We start from the raw sequence: 19949 nt of genomic DNA on the forward strand, positions 1-19949 counted from the left end.
AAGAGGTGCTTCGTATATTTAGTGCTGTAATGTTTGGTGCATAAATATTAAATGATGTATCTTCTTGGTGAAGTGACCCTTTTATCATTATGAAATGTTCTTCCTGGTCTCTTTTAACAGTCTTGAATTTAAAGTATATTTTGTTTGATATTAGTATAGCCATGTCCAGCCCTCTTTTGGTTACTATTTGCATGGAATATCTTTTTCATCCATAACCTTTCAACCTGTGTGCGTCTTCAGATCTAAAGTGACATAGTTGAATCCTGTTTTTTAATCTATTTAGCCTATACATGTCTTTTAATTGAGGAGTTTAATTCATTTACATTTAAATTAATTACTAATAGGAAGAACTTTTGCCGTTTTGTTAATTTTTTTCTTTATATCCTGTAGCTTTTTGTCCCTTTCATCTTCTCTTTCTGCATTACTTTGTGTTACATTGATTTTTTAAATTGTGAAATGCATTGGTTCCCTTTTCTTTTCCTTTTGTGTATATTGTAGATATTTTGGTTATGGTTAGTTATGCAATTACTAAGAATATCTCAATTTTATAATTTTAAACTGAAAAACTGATAACAACTTCACTTCAATTACATACATATACTCTATTCCTTTACAGTTCTATCCTTCTCTTTATGTTATTGCATAGATATTAGTTCTGCCATTTAAATTCTGTACAGGAGTTAAAAGTGCATATGTGCACCAAAATTATGAAGATATAAGCTAGTATGTTTATCCATGTACTGACCTTCATTAGAGGATTTTATAATTTTCTTTTGGCCTTATGTTGCTATCGAGCATCCTTCTTTTAACCTTGAAGACCACCCTTTCTCATTTCTTATACATCAGGTCAGTTGATAATAAACCCCCACAGCTTTCCTGGAAAAGTCTTCATTATTTTTTGAAGGACAGTTTTACTAGATACAGTATTGTTGATTGACAGATTCTTTCTTTCAGCACTTTGAATGTATTTTTCCCAATACCTCTGGGCTGTAATGTTTCAGCTAAGAAATCCGATAATAACCTTGAGACCTCCCTGATAACTGACAATTCATTTTCTCTTGTTGATTTCAAGATTTATCCCTTTGTCTTTGACTTATAGTGGTTTTATTACAATACGTTTCTCCGTAGGTCTCTTGATTTTCCTAGTTAGGGGTCATTGAGTTTCTTGAATCTGCATGTCCTCAGATTTCTAAAGTCTGTGTCAGTGATTTCCTCAAATAAGCCCTCTGTCCCTTTCTTTTCTCTCTTCTCTTTCTGAGACACCCATAATGCATGTATTGCTCTGTTTGTTAGAGTCCATAAGCTCGTCTCTTTTTCTACATTTTGTTTTTGGTTTTGGTTTTTGCTCCCATGAAAAAGTGATTTCAAATGACCTGTCTTCATTTCTGATTTTTCTTCTGCCGGACCAAGTCTACTTTTGAAGACCTCCAGTAAATGTTTGTTTATTGATTTTACTTTACCACAGAATTTCTTTTTATAATATTTTATATCTCCCTATTGATATTTATATCTGGAATTTTTTCAGATATTTAGGGCTGGATAATCATGTAAAAATCAATTAATTTAATTGATCCTATCAATAAGCTAAAATGGAAAATATTTGATTATATCGATAGATGCAGAAAACACATTTGACAATTCCAACACAATTTATGATTAAACTCACCAAAGTGGCAATAGAAGCAACTTCCTCAACTTCAGAAAGACTGTCTACAAAAACAATACAGCTTACATCAAACTTAATGTTTAGAAATGAAATGCTTCCTACTAAGATTCGGAACAAGGCAAGAATGTAACCTACCATTCTTATTCAGCTTTGTACTTGCATGCAAAACTAATGATACCAAATATTGTGAGGATTTGGAGAAACAGGTAGTCGCATTCATGTTGATGGGAATACAAAATGGTACAGCCACTGTGATAGACAATTTGGCAATTTATTATAAACTTCAATATTGCCTTACCATATGATCCAGCAGCTGTCCTCTATACCATTTACAAAAATTAGTTGGAAACTTACATCCACAGAATCCTCAGACATGATTAGGTATAGCGACTTTATTTATAATTGCCAAAAATTGAAATCACACAAGATGTCTGTTAATCGGTGAATGGATAGAGAAACTGGAGTTAATCCATAAAACGGAATATTATTCAGTATTTTAAAAATTAGCCATCATGCTATTAAAAGATGTGGAGGAATTTTAAAAGTAAAGTGGTTAGTGAAAGAAGCCAATTTTAAAGGGCCACACACTGTATTATTCCAACTCTATGACATTCTGGAAAAGGCAAAACTATGGAGATAGTTAAAAACATCATTGATTACCAACCAGGGCTTTGTGTGTATCACTTATATCAGAAGTATCACTACTTCTGAAGTATTAGTTTTTTAATACAAGTATTCTGCCTTTAGAAAAAAGATGTTTGATTTTCTCTCCTAAAACTATTTTTGACATCAAAACTGATTGTCAGTTAAACCCTTAAGAATCTGTGTATTTTTCAGTGTTAACATTAAAAGTGATATAGTTACTGAAACAATGATTAATCTTCTCGAAATATTTTTTTAAGTTTATTAGAATTAAACCAGTAATGTGTCATGAAAACATATGATTAATCTTATTTTGTTATTTGTCAATGCCATTTGGGTTGAAAGTACTATTACTCAAAAAGAATAACAAAATTTAACTTTGTAAAATGCTCTTAAGAAAATCTTAAGATCTTTGGTATACTAGTTTATTAAATTAGTATTTGCATTTAGGTAATATGGCCACAATTACATGAAAAGACCAAGGGTTGAAAAAATAACTTAAGCAACCATTCTGTTTTTCATTTCTATTTAGTATCCAAAGATGATAACCTTAGAGGCATTTTCAGTTGTTTTGGCACAGTTGCTTGGAATTAACCTGGGATTAACATATAATAATGACATCTACAGTTGTTACTGTCCAGGAACTACATGCATAATGAATCCTGAAGCAATGTAAGATGTTATTTTTAACAAATCTTTGTCTTCTTTTGGGAGGTGTTTCTTCCATTTCTTGATGAATAATTTCTCTCAGTATAACTTGAATAAGAATATTTTTATTAAATACATACAAGTTATTTTAAAGCTTATTAAAGGGAATGAGTATTGGATATTGTAGAAAATATGCTTCATAGTTCTATATTCAGTGCTATAGTATCGAGTCATTGATGATGACTTTGTGTGGAGTGCTAGAACCTTGAGGTGAAATTCATTCATTCTATCAAAAAAATTTTAAAATATGTACTGTGTTACAAGTATTGTGTTTGTCATATAAATGATTAGCGAGATAGAAAAAAGCTATATACCTTATATTAGTCCATCAGGGCAGAAACTTAAACAGTTGAAATAAGAATAAACAAGATTTAAACAGCTTATGATAAGTGCCAGGAGGGAAATAAATAGGGAATACATGGGGAGGAGAAACTTTCTGATAAAGTGGTCTAGGAAGTTTTCTATGAGGCAAAACTTATGTTAGGACCTGAAAGAGAAGAAATAAATCTAGTCATGTGAAGAACTTGTTGAAAACTTTTCAGGGAAAGCAAGTGAAGTGATACTTGGATAGCAAAAAATTTTAAGAGCTCAAAAGACTGGAAAAAAGGGCTTGGGAGAGGGATAAAACAAAGAAACAAAAGAAATGGCTGAAACTATAAGGAAGAATGTTAAAGGCATAGACATTTAAAAAAAAAACAAAAAAGGAAAGGAAAATACAAAGAGGCTAAGGAACCATGAGTCAGAGGAAGAAGTCCAGGAGGTAATAGGAAATGTAGGAAAGAGCCTGAGCAAGCAATCATGATGTGGAAATTGGGATTTTATGATAAATTTTAAAAAACACATTTTAATTGATTTATGCAGTATGGATAATATAATATATTTTGTAACATGAATGTTAAATATATCAGAAAGAAGAGCAATATAGTAATATTGTTACTGAATTAAGTCCTATAGACCCTAGGCTCTCTGCCTGGGCAGGGGAGAGTGCTTTTTTTGTTTTATTCAAGAAACAGAGTAACGAACCGAAGCTGAGATCCATGGACACAGCACAAGCTCTCCTCAGTGGGCAAGGAATGGAGAAGCAGGAACTAAGTTCACAGATCAACTTCTCACCCTGTGCTGAGAGGGATTTACTTTTAAAGAGTAAGGACAAAGGCTGGAAGAGTGAGGCTGATGATGCGGAGGCGTATGCATTAGTCCACAAGGGCAGAGGCAGGGCTGTTTGAGGGAGTGGGGAGCCCCCTTTTATTAATCCTTTTTGTTCCTTAGTGGCCATTTATAGGCACTGGTAGGTGTGTCATTTAATAAACTAATATAGTAAAATCAGTGTATAATGAGACTCAGGGTCTGTTGGAGGTCAGATTCCTCGCCATCTTGGTCCCAGCTGGTTCCATCTGTTTTGTTTGTTTGTAGCTTCCTTTCTTATCTCTGGACCCTTTGCCTTAAAGATTTATGTTAACTCCTGATAAATGTGCACGTTGGCAGGTTTTGAGCAGAGACCTGGAGCACTTTGGCAACAGTATTTGGTAAATAATGATTCTCATAATAATCTACAGCAGTTTCATAAGACTGAGAGGAAGAGAGATGTCAAGAATTATTTATAGAGGTTCTGGTTCAAGATGGTGAGTTAGGAAGAACTTGAACTTCTGTCCACCCTCAGACAAGCCAACTCTATGGCTATGCATGGAACAATTGCCTCAGAAAAAACCAGAAAGCATGCTCAAGACACCTACACGCACGCACACACACACACACACACACACACACACACACACACACACACAAAGACACCTACACAGAGGGCAAACGAGAAGAAACCACATCGAAGAGGGTAGGAAAGGCTAAGAACCAATCTCACCATAATTCCTACCCCCAGCAAGGTGACCCACAATTGGGAGGGAACTCAAACCTAGAGATTCTCTCTGAGGGGTGAAGGATTTGAACGCTTATTGGACACCCTAACCGGTAAGACCTGCAACTGAGAGATGAACCCCCAAACATCTAGCTGTGAAAGACAATTGGACTTGCACATGTGAGCCACATAAGGCTATAGTGAACCAAGAAAGAGATCTTAAAACTTTTGAACTCACTTGCCACCTCTGTGGCCTATTGAGAGGCATCCAGTCTTTATGCCAAAGAGGCTTATTTTCTCATATTAACGTGTTGGCTGGAAGGTCAGGGCTCTAACTGAACACACATCTAGAAGCCTGCTAAGGTACTCTCTGGGGATGGAGGCTGGTGGATGCCACCTTTGTGTTCTCCCTCTACCTTGCTACAGCCTGCTGGATTCTCCTGGAAAGGAGCTTGCACCGTCCCCTGGCACCCCAGTTTTTGCGGTTGCCACCCACAGGTTGCCACCTCTAGACCACTGGGCTCTGGCGGCCAGCTGGGTTTAAGCTCACAGGTCCCACAAAACTGTAAACAATGGAACAAGTTTTCTTAAACAGCTACGACCCCCAGGTCGCAGCGAGAGGCCACAGTCCTAGGAACCCAATCTTTCTGTGAAAGAGGCCTATTAGCTTATCTTCATAGCTGTGGCCTAGGGGGCAGGTTTCTAATGAAACCCATGTCTGAAGTCATACTGTAATCTTTTTCAGAGGTCTTGGAGGATGGGAACTATCTTCAAGGCCTCCATCTGCCATGTTCCAGAGAACCAGTATCTCCAGGAGGGGAGTTTGTACAGGCTTCTGCTGCTTTAGTTTCTGTGGCTGCTGCCCAGGAGACACCCCCTGATGGCCCGGCTCTGGTGCCCAGAGGGACTTGCGTTCCTGGGTCCCCTGGGACTGTAACAGTAACGATTGGAGCGGTAGTTCATGGCGAGCTGTCACGCCAGGGCACTGCACGGGTAGCAGACTGAAACACACCCCAGATTTTCTGTGAAAGTGGCCCATTTACTTGTCCAGGAGCGTCTGCCTCAGGGGCATGCTGACTGTTTGGCTCACATCTTGGGGCCAACGGTGATTCTCTCAACAAGCAGAGGCCAGTGGGCATAACTGTTCACCCTCCCCCTTCCTTGCTCCAGCTCCTCGGCGTCTCTCAGAAAGGACATTACAACCTTGTCCGGCGCCCTGAATTTTGTTGCTGCTTCCAGGGAACATGTGTAGACCACCTGGCTCGGTGGCCAGCAGGACTTATGCTTATGGGTACCACAGGACGGTAACCCACGGAGAAAGTTTCAGCTGGTTGCCACCTGCATGGCACAGCAAACAGACCCTAGAACCAGAATTGCAGTCTTTCTGTGAAAGAAGTCTTTTAGCTTACCTTCATAACTGCTGCATGAGAATCAGGTTTCTAGTTAAACACAAATCCAACAACTGACTGTGATCCTTTCCAGAGACTGCAGAGGGCGAGTGCTATCACTGGACTCTCTATCTGCTGTACCCTAGAGTGCCAGTATCTTCCATAGAGGAGCTTCTACAGGTGCCTGGTGCACTATTTTTTGTGGCTGCTGCCTTGGAGTCACCTGTTGATCATGTAGCCCTAGTGGCAGGGGAGCTTGTGTTCCTGGGTTTCATGGACCTATAACAAACAGGCAGTTCTTGATAGCAAAAGACCCTGAATAGCCATAGCAATCTTGAGAAAGAAGAACAAAGTTGGAGACATCATATACCTGATTCCAGGGCTACGACAGACAAAAGCAAACAAGCCTGGAACATTTGTGTCAGAGTATAAGGAGGTGTTCAAAGAATTATGGAGATTTGTCACAGGAACACAAAGCAGTTTGAAAGGGGCTCCCCATAGGCAAATCTGGGACAATTTGAAAGTCATTTGTAATGTTTGTAGTGGATTATAACCCACTGAGTGTAATACGAAGATATGATTCCATATTCATGTAAATACATGAATGAATTGAAAATGTGATTAGAAATGAGATTTTACATAAAACTTCGCTTCAAATAATTAAGTGATAAGAAAGGAAAGAAATGTTAGAGTGAAGACTGGCAGACATACCTTAATCAACTGATCAAAGTGACTTTTACCAAAAATATAACAAGTTGAAATCATGTGCTGTCTGTTAGGATGCAATGGAGCAGAGTCAGCAACACTTCTGTGATGAGGTTGCCAAGATGCATAACCTCAGTCTAACTATGGGGAAACATTTCATAAACCCAAATTGAGGGACATTTTACCAAATAATCAGCCTGTAATTATAAAATGTTTCACTGTCATGAAATTCTACAAAAATTGTAATCAACTAAGCTAAGGAGACATGAGAACTAAATGCAGTGTTGATTTTGAACGGGATCCTTTTGCTATAAAGTGCCAATACCGTGATGAAGGGGAAATTTGAATGTGATGTGAGGATTCGATGTTAGCACCGTATCATTATTTCCTGATATTGAAGGTGTGATTTCAGAGAATTCATTACTATGTAAGAGTTATACATTAAAATATTTAGAGTAATCAGGATCTCCCGTTGGCAACTTACTCAACCATTTCAGGAAACAAAATTTGGTTTTCGTACTTTTGTATCATTTCTCTAATCTCATAGAGATTGTTACAAATTTAAACAAAAGCCCATTAAACAGTGTACTTAGAAATATAAAAATATCAAAATAAAAAGAATCTAGGGTTTATACATTCTATATACTCAGTGTTGAGATATTTTAATTAATTAATTTTGTTACCAAAGTACAAATAATTCTGACTTTTAATTAACACAGTCCACCATTGTTTATTCCTTCATTTTTCCATATTATTCCTAGTATGTTTCATTTTCTTAAGTAGAGGATGTTAAGGTTACATGATTTAGAATATATTAAACAAAACAGTGCTTGGCACACAAAAAGCTATGTTTAAATATGTCTTACTATTTACTATTTTCATTATTATTGACAACACCATCATAATTATAATAATTATATAATAATATATAATATAATATAATTTAATAATACCCAATATAATAATAATTATATTATTATATTTTATTATTTATATTATTATAATTATTATACTGATTTTATTCCTTTTAACTGAGGAATATAATTTAATTTCAGACGTTCCCATGGTGTAAAGTTTCTCAGCAGTTGCAGCATGGGTGAATTCAAACATACAGCTTCACAGCCTGAATTTGAATGTCTTCAGAATCGAACAGTTTCAAAAGTGGTTCCACAAGGAAGAGTTTCAGTTTGTGGCAATGGAGTTTTGGAACCACCAGAACAATGTGATTGTGGTGGGCCACAGGTTGGTGAGAAACATTAATAGCTTATCTAAAGATTTGTTTCTGTGTTCATCATGTAGTCTTATAAATATAGTTGTGATATAAGTGGGAGAACTTTTTTTTCAATGTTGCACCATTTTATCAAATAGCTAAGATGGGGAGATACAAGGCATGTGATAACTGGCTCATCCTGAATTTGAAACATTTGAAGAATTTAAGTTTGGGGTAAGTGCAGTGTGGTTAAAGAAGTAGATTTTCCTTGTTGTGTAAACATTACCCACCTTTCTGTATCATAAACATCAGTTCCAACAGTAGTATAATTATCACCTAAATCATCCCTGAATTCCTCCAAAGTGCCTGAATTGGATCACTGAGTTATTAAATGTATGCTGTTGTTCACCTCCTCGTCTCCTACTTCCAGTTCTTGCATGTATAGAGCCTCATTTATTTTAACTTCGTTTCGCAGAATTGGATTAATCACAATCCTTGGTTTGTTGTTATATTTAACTTTTTGCTATTTGTCTTCTTGTTTTTCATTTGTGCTTGGTAAGATAGCTAATCATTGCATTTTGTTGTTGTTGCCTTCATATACTCGTGCGGTGATTATTTTAATGTTTCATATTTGCTTGCTGAGATGTAAGCTCTAATTGTTAGGAGCTAAAATCTGTATAATCTGATTGCATTATAATTTTTAAGTGAATGACTCAAATCTTCTGTATATTTTTACTAATTTTGTTTGCCTGAACTCTCAGCACTCGAGAAATAATATTGATATCTCCAACTATACAGTTGGATTTGCCTAATTCTCATTATCATTTACTCAATTCATATTTTATATATTTTGTATTTCTTTTATATGGTGTAAATTTATTTACAATTGTTGTACCTTCCTAGAAATTTAATACTTTACCTTCAAAGACTGAATCTCTTTATTTCTAATGTTGATTTCTGTTTTAACATCTATTTGGTCTGGTATATATCTGTATATCTGTATACATATTTTATGTCTATATCTATGCACACACTAGCTTCCTTAAATTAGTATTTCCCTGATATTTCTCTATTCTCATTTAGGTTTTCTTTACTATTAAGTTCAGTATTTACCTTAGGTTGTAATTTATTATTCAATCTGTCCTTGATTTATAAGATTAACTCAAATATTATTGTATTAATATTTTTACATATTTTTAAATTAACTAAAGTCCATAGTTTATTCAGATTTCCTTTGTTTTTACCTAATGGCCTCTTTCTGTCCCAGGATCTTTTCCAGGATACCTCATTACATTTACTTTTCTTATGCTCCTCTAGATTGCATATTTTTATAATTTTAGTTGGTCTCAAAATTTTTATATTTTCTATATCCAATTTGCCACATTTTTTCTTAATTGAATTTTTGTTGAATCTGTTTATTTTGTTTTCCTTTCTTCCAGTATTTCTTTTAGTGATTTAGTCTATATGTACTGTTTATTTTCCTTTAGTGATTATCTTTGTATTTTTACCATAGATGTTTAATGGTAAACATCTATCTGGGCCACCTTCCTCCCAGATCACAGTGTTTACAACCCAATTAACTTTCCTGTAAAATACTCTTGTAAAATATTTCATTTCTTTACATTAGAAAGTACTATGAAGAATTTATTCAGAAAATAGTTGCTTTATTTTACCTTCCATTCCTTTTTATCAGTGTTTTTGTATGTCGAAGTTTCCTTCAGAAATAATCTCCCATTTAATTATAATTTTCTTTAAAATATATTTTAGTACAGCTCTCTCTATAGTAAACTCTGCCCACTTTTGTTTAGCAGTAAATATTTATACCATTCCATTATTTCACTGTGATATATAATATATATGAAATATATACAGGAAATATGGATGAAGAGTGTAATACATAGATACTTAACAAGCACCTGAATACTTTGCACTAAGGTCAAAACAATCCTTACCTCTGCCAAAGAATTTCTTTGTGTGTCCACTCTCAATATGCCTCCTTTTTCCAATCATCACTTGGAATTTAAAGGTATCATTTCAGTACTTTCTTGTCATCATAGTTTTAGTTTTACCTCCTATTTTCCCATCTTTATACAATATAGTTTGATTAACTGTGTTCTACTATTATATAATTGGCAGTCATATGATTTGTGTCATTTGTAACTTGGTCTTTCACCCAGTATTGTACTTGGAACATCCATCAACTTCTGTTTTTGTTTTGTTTTGTTTTGTTTTTTTTAACAGTGGCTTCAAGTGGGTTTCCTTATTTGTTTTCTGGACTATATGTCTTTCAATGGTTGTTGATTAACTATTTTATTTTTTTTTATTTTTTAATTTTTTTACATCTTTATTGGAGTATAATTGCTTTACAATGGTATGTTAGTTTCAGTTTCACAACAAAATGAATCAGTTATATATATACATATGTTCCCATATCTCTTCCCGCTTGCATCTCCCTCCCTCCCACCCTCCCTATCCCACCCCTCCAGGCGGTCACAAAGCACCGAGCTGATCTCCCTGTGCTATGCAGCTGCTTCCCACTAGCTATCTACCTTACGTTTGGTAGTGTATATATGTCCATGCCTCTCTCTCCCTTTGTCACAGTTTACCCTTCCCCCTCCCCATAGCCTCAAGTCCATTCTCTAGTAAGTCTGTGTCTTTATTCCTGTTTCACCCCTAGGTTTTTCATGACATTTTTTTTTCTTAAATTCCATATATATGTGTTAGCATACGGTATTTGTCTCTCTCTTTCTGACTTACTTCACTCTGTATGACAGACTCTAGGTCTATCAACCTCATTACAAATAGCTCAATTTCGTTTCTTTTTATGGCTGAGTAATATTCCATTGTATATATGTGCCACATCTTCTTTATCCATTCATCTGATGATGGACACTTAGGTTGTTTCCATCTCTAGGCTATTGTAAATAGAGCTGCAATGAACATTTTGGTACATGACTCTTTTTGAATTTTGGTTTTCTCAGGGTATATGCCCAGTAGTGGGATTGCTGGGTCGTATGGTAGTTCTATTTGTAGTTTTTTAAGGAACCTCTATACTGTTCTCCACAGTGGCTGTATCAATTTACATTCCCATCAACAGTGTAAGAGGGTTCCCTTTTCTCCACACCCTCTCCAGCATTTATTGTTTCTAGATTTTTTGATGATGACCATTCTGACTGGTGTGAGATGATATCTCATTGTAGTTTTGATTTGCATTTCTCTAATGATTAGTGATGTTGAGCATCCTTTCATGTGTTTGTTGGCAGTCTGTATATCTTCTTTGGAGAAATGTCTATTTAGGTCTACTGCCCATTTCTGGTTTGGGTTGTTTGTTTTTTTGTTATTAAGCTGCATGAGCTGCTTATAAATGTTGGAGATTAATCCTTTGTCAGTTGCTTCATTTGCAAATATTTTCTCCCATTCTGAGGGTTATCTTTTGGTCTTGTTTATGGTTTCCTTTGCTGCGCAAAAGCTTTTAAGTTTCATTAGGTCCCATTTGTTTATTTTTGTTTTTATTTCATTTCTCTAGGAGATGAGTCAAAAAGGACCTTGCTGTGATTTATGTCATAGAGTGTCCTGCCTATGTTTTCCTCTAAGAGTTTGATAGTTTCTGGACTTATATTTAGGTCTTTAATCCATTTTGAGCTTATTTTTGTTTATGGTGTTAGGGAGTGATCTAATCTCATACTTTTACACGTAGCTGTCCAGTTTTCCCAGCACCACTTATTAAAGAGGCTGTCCATTCTCCACTGTACATTCCTGCCTCCTTTATCAAAGATAAGGTGACCATATATGCGTGGGTTTATCTCTGGGCTTTCTATCCTGTTCCATTGATCTATATTTCTGTTTTTGTGCCAGTACCATACTGTCTTGATTACTGTAGTTTTGTAGTATAGTCTGAAGTCAGGAAGCCTGATTCCTCCAGCTCCGTTTGTCGTTCTCAAGATTGCTTTGGCTATTTGGGGTCTTTTGTGTTTCCATACAAATTGTGAAATTTTTTGTTCTAGTTCTGTGAAAAATGCCAGTGGTAGTTTGATAGGGATTGCATTGAATTTGTAGATTGCTTTGGGTAGTAGAGTCATTTTCACAATGTTGATTTTTCCAATCCAAGAACATGGTATATCTCTCCATCTATTTGTATCATCTTTAATTTCTTTCATCAGTGTCTTATAATTTTCTGCATACAGGTCTTTTGTCTCCTTAGGTAGGTTTATTCCTAGATATTTTATTCTTTTTGTTGCAATGGTAAATGGGAGTGTTTTCTTGATTTCACTTTCAGATTTTTCATCCTTAGTGTATAGGAATGCCAGAGATTTCTGTGCATTAATTTTGTATCCTGCTACTTTACCAAATTCATTGATTAGCTCTAGTAGTTTTCTGATAGCATCTTTAGGATTCTCTATGTATAGTATCATGTCATCTGCAAAGAGTGACAGCTTTACTTCTTTTTTTCCGATTTGGATTCCTTTTATTTCCTTTTCTTCTCTGATTGCTGTGGCTAAAACTTCCAAAACTATGTTGAATAAGAGTGGGGAGAGTGGGCAACCTTGTCTTGTTCCTGATCTTAGTGGAAATGCTTTCAGTTTTTCACCATTGAGGACGATGTTGGCTGTGGGTTTGTCATATATGGCCTTTATTATGTTGAGGTAGGTTCCCTCTATGCCTACTTTCTGCAGGGTTTTTGTCATAAATCGGTGTTGAATTTTGTCAAAAGCTTTCTCTGCATCTATTGAGATGATCATATGGTTTTTCTCCTTCAATTTGTTAATATGGTGTATCACGTTGATTGATTTGCGTATATTGAAGAATCCTTGCATTCCTGGAATAAACCCCACTTGATCATGGTGTGTGATCCGTTTAATGTGCTGTTGGATTCTGTTTGCTAGTATTTTGTTGAGGATTTTTGCATCTATGTTCATCAGTGATATTGGCCTGTAGTTTTCTTTCTTTGTGACATCCTTGTCTGGTTTTGGTATCAGGGTGATGGTGGCCTCGTAGAATGAGTTGCGGAGTGTTCCTCCCTCTGCTATATTTTGGAAGAGTTTGAGAAGGATAGGTGATAGCTCTTCTCTAAATGTTTGATAGAATTCGCCTGTGAAGCCATCTGGTCCTGGGCTTTTGCTTGTGGGAAGATTTTTAATCACAGTTTCAATTTCAGTGCTTGTGATTGGTCTGTTCATATTTTCTATTTCTTCCTGATTCAGTCTTGGCAATTTGTGCCTTTCTAAGAATTTGTCGATTTCTTCCAGGTTGTCCATTTTATTGGCATAGAGTTGCTTGTAGTAATCTCTCATGATCTTTTGTATTTCTGCAGTGTCAGTTGTTACTTCTCGTTTTTCATTTCTAATTCTATTGATTTCAGTCTTCTCCCTTTTTTTTCTTGATGAGTCTGGCTAATGGTTTATCAATTTTGTTTATCCTTTCAAAGAACCAGCTTTTAGTTTTATTGATCTTTGCTATCGTTTCCTTCATTTCTTTTTCATTTATTTCTGATCTGATTTTTATGATTTCTTTCCTTCTGCTAACTTTGGGGGTTTTTTGTTCTTCTTTCTCTAATTGCTTTAGGTGTAAGGTTAGGTTGTTTATTCGAGATGTTTCCTGTTTCTTAAGGTAGGACTGTATTGCTATAAACTTTCCTCTTAGAACTGCTTTTGCTGCATCCCATAGATTTTGAGTCGTTGTGTCTCCATTGTCATTTGTTTCTAGGCATTTTTTGATTTCCTCTTTGATTTCTTCAGTGATCACTTCGTTATTAAGTAGTGTGTTGTTTAGTCTCCATGTGTTTGTATTTTTTACAGATTTTTTTCCTGTAGCTGATATCTAGTCTCATAGCGTTGTGGTCAGAAAAGATACTTGATACAATTTCAATTTTCTTAAATTTACCAAGGCTTGATTTGTGACCCAAGATATGATCTATCCTGGAGAATGTTCCATAAGCACTTGAGAAAAATGTGTATTCTGTTGTTTTTGGATGGAATGTCCTATAAATATCAATTAAGTCCATCTTGTTTAATGTATCATTTAAAGCTTGTGTTTCCTTATTTATTTTCATTTTGGATGATCTGTCCATTGGCGAAAGTGGGGTGTTAAAGTCCCCTACTATGAATGTGTTACTGTCGATTTCCTCTTTTATGGCTGTTAGTATTTGCCTTATGTATTGAGGTGCTCCTATGTTGGGTGCATAAATATTTACAATTGTTATATCTTCTTCTTGGATCCCTTGATCATTATGTAGTGTCCTTCTTTGTTTCTTGTAATAGTCTTTATTTTAAAGTCTATTTTGTCTGATATGAGAATTGCTACTCCAGCTTTCTTTTGGTTTCCATTTACATGAAATACCTTTTTCCATCCCCTTACTTTCAGTCTGTATGTGTCTCTAGGTCTGAAGTGTGTCTCTTGTAGACAGCAAATATATGCGTCTTGTTTTTGTATCCATTTAGCCAATCTGTGTCTTTTGGTGGGAGCATTTAGTTCATTTACATTTAAGGTAATTATCGATATGTATGTTCCCATTCCCATTTTCTTAATTGTTTTGGGTTCGTTATTGTAGGTCTTTTCCTTCTTTTGTGTTTCTTGCCTAGAGAATTTCCTTTAGCAGTTGTTGTAGAGCTGGTTTGGTGGTGCTGAACTCTCTCAGCTTTTGCTTGTCTGTAAAGGTTTTAATTTCTCCATCAAATCTGAATGAGATCCTTGCTGGGTAGCGTAATCTTGGTTGCAGGTTTTTCTCCTTCATCACTTTCAATATGTCCTGCCACTCCCTTCTGGCTTGCAGAGTTTCTGCTGAAAGATCAGCTGTTAACCTTATGGGGATTCCCTTGTGTGTTATCTGTTGTTTTTCCCTTGCTGCTTTTAATATGCTTTCTTTGTATTTAATTTTTGACAGTTTGATTAATATGTGTCTTGGCATATTTCTTCTTGGATTTATCCTGTATGGGACTCTCTGTGCTTCCTGGACTTGATTAACTATTTCCTTTCCCATATTAGGGAAGTTTTCAACTATAATCTCTTCAAATATTTTCTAGTCCCTTTCTTTTTCTCTTCTTCTTCTGGAACCCCTATAATTCGAATGTTGGTGCGTTTAATGTTGTCCCAGAGGTCTCTGAGACTGTCCTCAGTTCTTTTCATTCTTTTTTCTTTATTCTGCTCTGCATTAGTTATTTCCACTATTTTATCTTCCAGGTCACTTATCCGTTCTTCTGCCTCAGTTATTCTGCTATTGATCCCATCTAGAGTATTTTTCATTTCATTTATTGTGTTGTTCATCATTGTTTGTTTCATCTTTAGTTCTTCTAGGTCCTTGTTAAATGTTTCTTGCATTTTGGCTATTCTATTTCCAAGATTTTGGATCATCTTTACTATCATTATTCTGAATTCTTTTTCAGGTAGACTGCCTATTTCCTCTTTATTTGTTAGGTCTGGTGGGTTTTTATCTTGCTCCTTCATCTGCTGTGTGTTTTTCTGTGTTCTCATTTTGCTTATCTTACTGTGTTTGGGGTCTCCTTTTTGCAGGCTGCAGGTTTGTAGTTCCCGTTGTTTTTGGTGTCTGTCCCCAGTGGCTAAGGTTGGTTCAGTGGGTTGTGTAGGCTTCCTGGTGGAGGGTACTAGTGCCTGTGTTCTGGTGGATGAGGCTGGATCTTGTCTTTTTGGTGGGCAGGTCCACGTCTGGTGGTGTGTTTTGGGGTGTCTGTAGACTTATTATGATTTTGGGCAGCCTCTCTGCTAATGGGTGGGGTTGTGTTCCTGTCTTGCTAGTTGTTTGGCATAGGATGTCCAGCACTGTAGCTTGCTGGTCATGGAGTGAAGCTGGGTGCTGGCGTTGAGATGGAGATATCTGGGAGATTTTCGCCATTTGATATTATGTGCAGCTGGGAGGCCTCTTGTGGACCAGTGTCCTGAAGTTGGCTCTCTCACCTCAGAGGCACAGCACTAACTCCTGGCTGCAGCACCAAGAGCCTTTCATCCACAGGACTCCTTAATTTGGGATGATTCGTTGTCTATTCATGTATTCCACAGATGCAGGGTTCATCAAGTTGATTGTGGAGCTTTAATCCGCTGCTTCTGAGGCAGCTGGGAGAGATTTCCCTTTCTCTTCATTGTTCTCACAGCTCCCAGGGGCTCAGCTTTGGATTTGGCCCTGCCTGTGCGTGTAGGTCGCTGGAGGGCGTCTATTTTTTGCTCAGACAGGACGGGGTTAAAGGAGCCGCTGATTCGGAGGCTCTGGCTCACTCATGCCGGGGGTCGGGGCGGGGGGTTGGGTAGGGAGGGTCACGGAGTGCGGGGCGGGCCTGCGGCAGCAGAGGCCAGCATGACATTGCGCCAGCCTGAGGCGTGCCGTGCGTTCTCCCGGGTAATTTGTCCCTGGATCCCAGGACCCTGGCAGTGGTGGGCTGCACAGGCTCCCCAGAAGGGAGGTGTGGAGAGTGACCTGTGTTCGCACACAGGCTTCTTGGTGGTTGGCAGCAGCGGCCTTAGCATCTCATGTCTGTCTCTGGGGTCCGCGCTTTTAGCTGCGGCTGGCGCCCGTCTCTGGAGCTCCTTTAAGCAGCGTTCTTAATCCCCTCTCCTCGAGCACCAGGAAATAAAGAGGGAAGAAAAAGTCTCTTGCCTCTTCGGCAGGTCCAGACTTTTCCCCGGACTCCCTCCCGGCCAGCCGCGGTGCACTAACGCCCTGCAGGCTGTGTTCACGTCGCCAACCCCAGCCCTCTCCCTGCACTCCGACTGAAGCCAGAGCCTCAGCTCCCAGCCCCGCCCGCCCCGGCGGTTGAGCAGACAAGCCTCTCGGCTGGTGAGTGCCGGTCGGCCCTGATCCTCTGCGCTGGAATCTCCGCTTTGCCCTCCGCACCGCTGTTGCTGTGCTCTCCAACACGGCTTTGAAGCTCCCCCACTCCGCCACCCGCAGTCTCCGCCTGCGAAGGGGCTTCCTAGTGTGTGGAAACTTTTCCTCCTTCACAGCTCCCTCCCAGAGGTGCAGGTACCGTCCCTATTCTTTTGTCTCTGTTTATTTTTTTCTGTTGCCCTAACCAGGTACTTGGGGGGTTTCTTGCCTTTTGGGAGGTCTGAGGTCTTCTGCCAGCGTTCAGTAGGTGTTCTGTAGGAGGTGTTCCACGTGTAGATGTATTTCTGGTGTATCTGTGGGGAGGAAGGTGATCTCCGCGTCTTACTCTTCTGCCATCTTCCCGGAAGTCCCATCAACTTTTGAATGTAGCTATATTCCAATTGTTTTCATTGCTTTTAGTATTGAGTTTATGAAAATTTCAGTTTATTTATGCATTATTTGTGAAATGAAAACTTAAGTTTATCTCAATTTATGACTGTAAAGACTCATTTATTTATGAATTTTCTTGCACATGTTTCCTGCTGCACATGTGCCTGTGTTTCACTAGGGTGTATGTGTACCGACAAGTGAATGTGCTGTGTCATGAGGTATACATGTATATATAACTCTGAGGATATCTTACTTACTTTGGGTTTTCCTATGGTTGAATGGTCTTTTCATGTCTTTTACACATTTGTCTGTCATTTCATTCACATTCAGTTGTATGAATTATCAGGAATTTATCACCAATATGCTGGAAGGCTAGGATGTATGCTGATTCTTCAGTAAACTAAGTTTTTTCGGCATGAGACAAGTCTTACAGAGAGGACCTTCAGTGACCTAGTAGTTTAGGTAAAGGAGTAGGTGGGCTGTTTCTGTTTCTTATGGGTGTACAGCTTCCTGTTTGTGGACTTTACCAGTGTCAGAGGCCAATCTGTTTATAGTGGAACTTTGCCAGGAAAAGTTCTTCACTGAACCATGGGATAAAGTTCATTAGTTCCAAATTCCAGGAGCCAGTGGATATCAGGAAATTTAGGGCCATTGGATGAAATCAGCTGTGTAAGTGATCAGAGATGCCTGCGGTTGTAGGGGGTCCTAATCAGTTACAGTGCCCAGTGGCCAGGGTTTTTTTCCCTTTTATCCTGGACTGCTTTCAATGATTCTTCTGGCTGAGCTCCACCTACCCCCACTGAAATGTAACTGCTTGTTTAGTAAGTCAGTATAGATGGATTATTTGGATTGTAGAGTCTGTCTTTAGTCATATATGCTTAAATAGCATGGGATGCAAATTTTCTCAGTTGCAGACCATTCTAAAAGTGTTATGATTTTGACAGAATACCTATACATTCAATAATATTTCACACTGGTATAATAATATTTCAGATTTGGTATAATCCTGAGATGACATATTATTGTGGGGAGGAGAGTAAAGCGGTGCTCCAAGTCTTGCCTAATGAAATTGAAATGAACTCCGTCAGCTTCCCAGAATGGAAGTTTTTACTGCTAGTGAAAAGTACTAGCAGTATCCAGTGCTATATGCTAAAGGCCAGTAGTGGCAAAAATTATTTTAATTATTGTTGATTTGTTAATCACTCTGGGAACAATGGTTTCCACTTCCGTTTAAACCTCAGTACTTTAATATAAGACTCTAATTACCTGTGACTTCCTCTAGCCAGACAGTACTTTTTTTTTTCTCATTTGCAACATTTTACAACCTTGAAACGCTTTAGGAGTATAGGCAGTTCTTAGTTTATCACCAACATACATCACGTCTGAGACCTGAGAACAAATTTATTCAATGATAAAGACTAACAAAAGAACAAAAATATATAAAAGGCGTAAAACAAAGTAATGGCCAGGGTAGTTCATTGTTTAATAAGCTCAGACATACACATTTGCAGAAAATGTAACTGGCTCTAAAGTTACTTGTAGCTGCTTGTGCGTGATGTGGACCGCAGAATGTCCATGGCCTGCCCCAGCTAATCGCACAGTACTGAGTATCCTTGGCTTTCAAGGTGGCACCATTGTCTGACTAGATGTGTAAATATTATCCATTTAGGAGTACTTGATTAGTATGATTCATGTCTGCTGTGCAGAGGAATTGCTGTGTCATATCTGGAAAGGTGTCTATTGCAGTCAATGTCAAACAATACCCTCGAGAGGAGATTAGGGGCTAACACTGTATTTGTGAGGACTGGCCATGTCCATTGCCCTGGGCTGTGTGCCCTGGATTTCCTTTTCTCACTTGACTGTAACTGGTAGAAAAGACACATTTGCCTGTCTTCCTCGGTCCCAAGCGCCGGAACCACTAGGTCTTGTTTTGGAGCCCAGTCTTGGATTATAAGTGGATTGCAAGTGTCTCAGAACACATAGATGTGTTATAAATTGTTTTCAATATCTAAACTTGCAAGCTGATTTTGATCTTTTGGGTCTAGTGAGATACTGAAGAAAGATTTTACTACAATTTCCACCACCACACACCAAGTGCCTTCGGTCTGTAACTGCATCATACCTGGAACTGCCATTGCTATTGGAGCCACTGCCATGTTTAGCTTATATAAGCCACCTTTTACTGGCCAGGCAGGGCTGTTAAAAGATGACAGATTTTCTTGAGTATCCCTGCATATGCTGTCTCCTTGATCAAGACAGTGATCTTCTGACCAGCTCCCTTTCCCCTTCCTATTCCTTTCTCCCCCTCTCCTTACCACTGTATCTTGTGCCGCTTCACAATAACAATCTAGATAGGCCAGGATAGCTATGTGGCTTCCAGTCATATACTCATCCCTACTTCCACTGTCTTAATCGTAGCATTTCCACATTGAGAGCGTCCCTTAAAATCAAGAGAACTGTTACATTTTTGTAGAATATCTATCCCCATCATCTATTCAGCATAAATCTATTATTTATGACTGTTTGGGTATGTGTTAGCCCTAAAGAACCCACCAGAAATGTATGTGATTTGAGAG

General features: G+C 37.8%; 1 protein-coding gene across 1 annotated transcript in view; it reads left to right on the forward strand.

Moving 5' to 3' along the window:
- LOC132417716 (A disintegrin and metallopeptidase domain 3-like) overlaps positions 1 to 19949 on the forward strand; it is a 125990-nt gene that overhangs the window by 59010 nt on the left and 47031 nt on the right. The window contains 2 exon segments of the mRNA XM_060001493.1: positions 2841 to 2980; positions 8017 to 8203. Of these exon segments, the coding sequence (XP_059857476.1) occupies positions 2841 to 2980; positions 8017 to 8203 (327 nt within the window).

The sequence above is a fragment of the Delphinus delphis genome, chromosome 21 (genome assembly GCF_949987515.2).
Source record: "Delphinus delphis chromosome 21, mDelDel1.2, whole genome shotgun sequence".
Classification (NCBI taxonomy): Eukaryota; Metazoa; Chordata; class Mammalia; order Artiodactyla; family Delphinidae; genus Delphinus; species Delphinus delphis.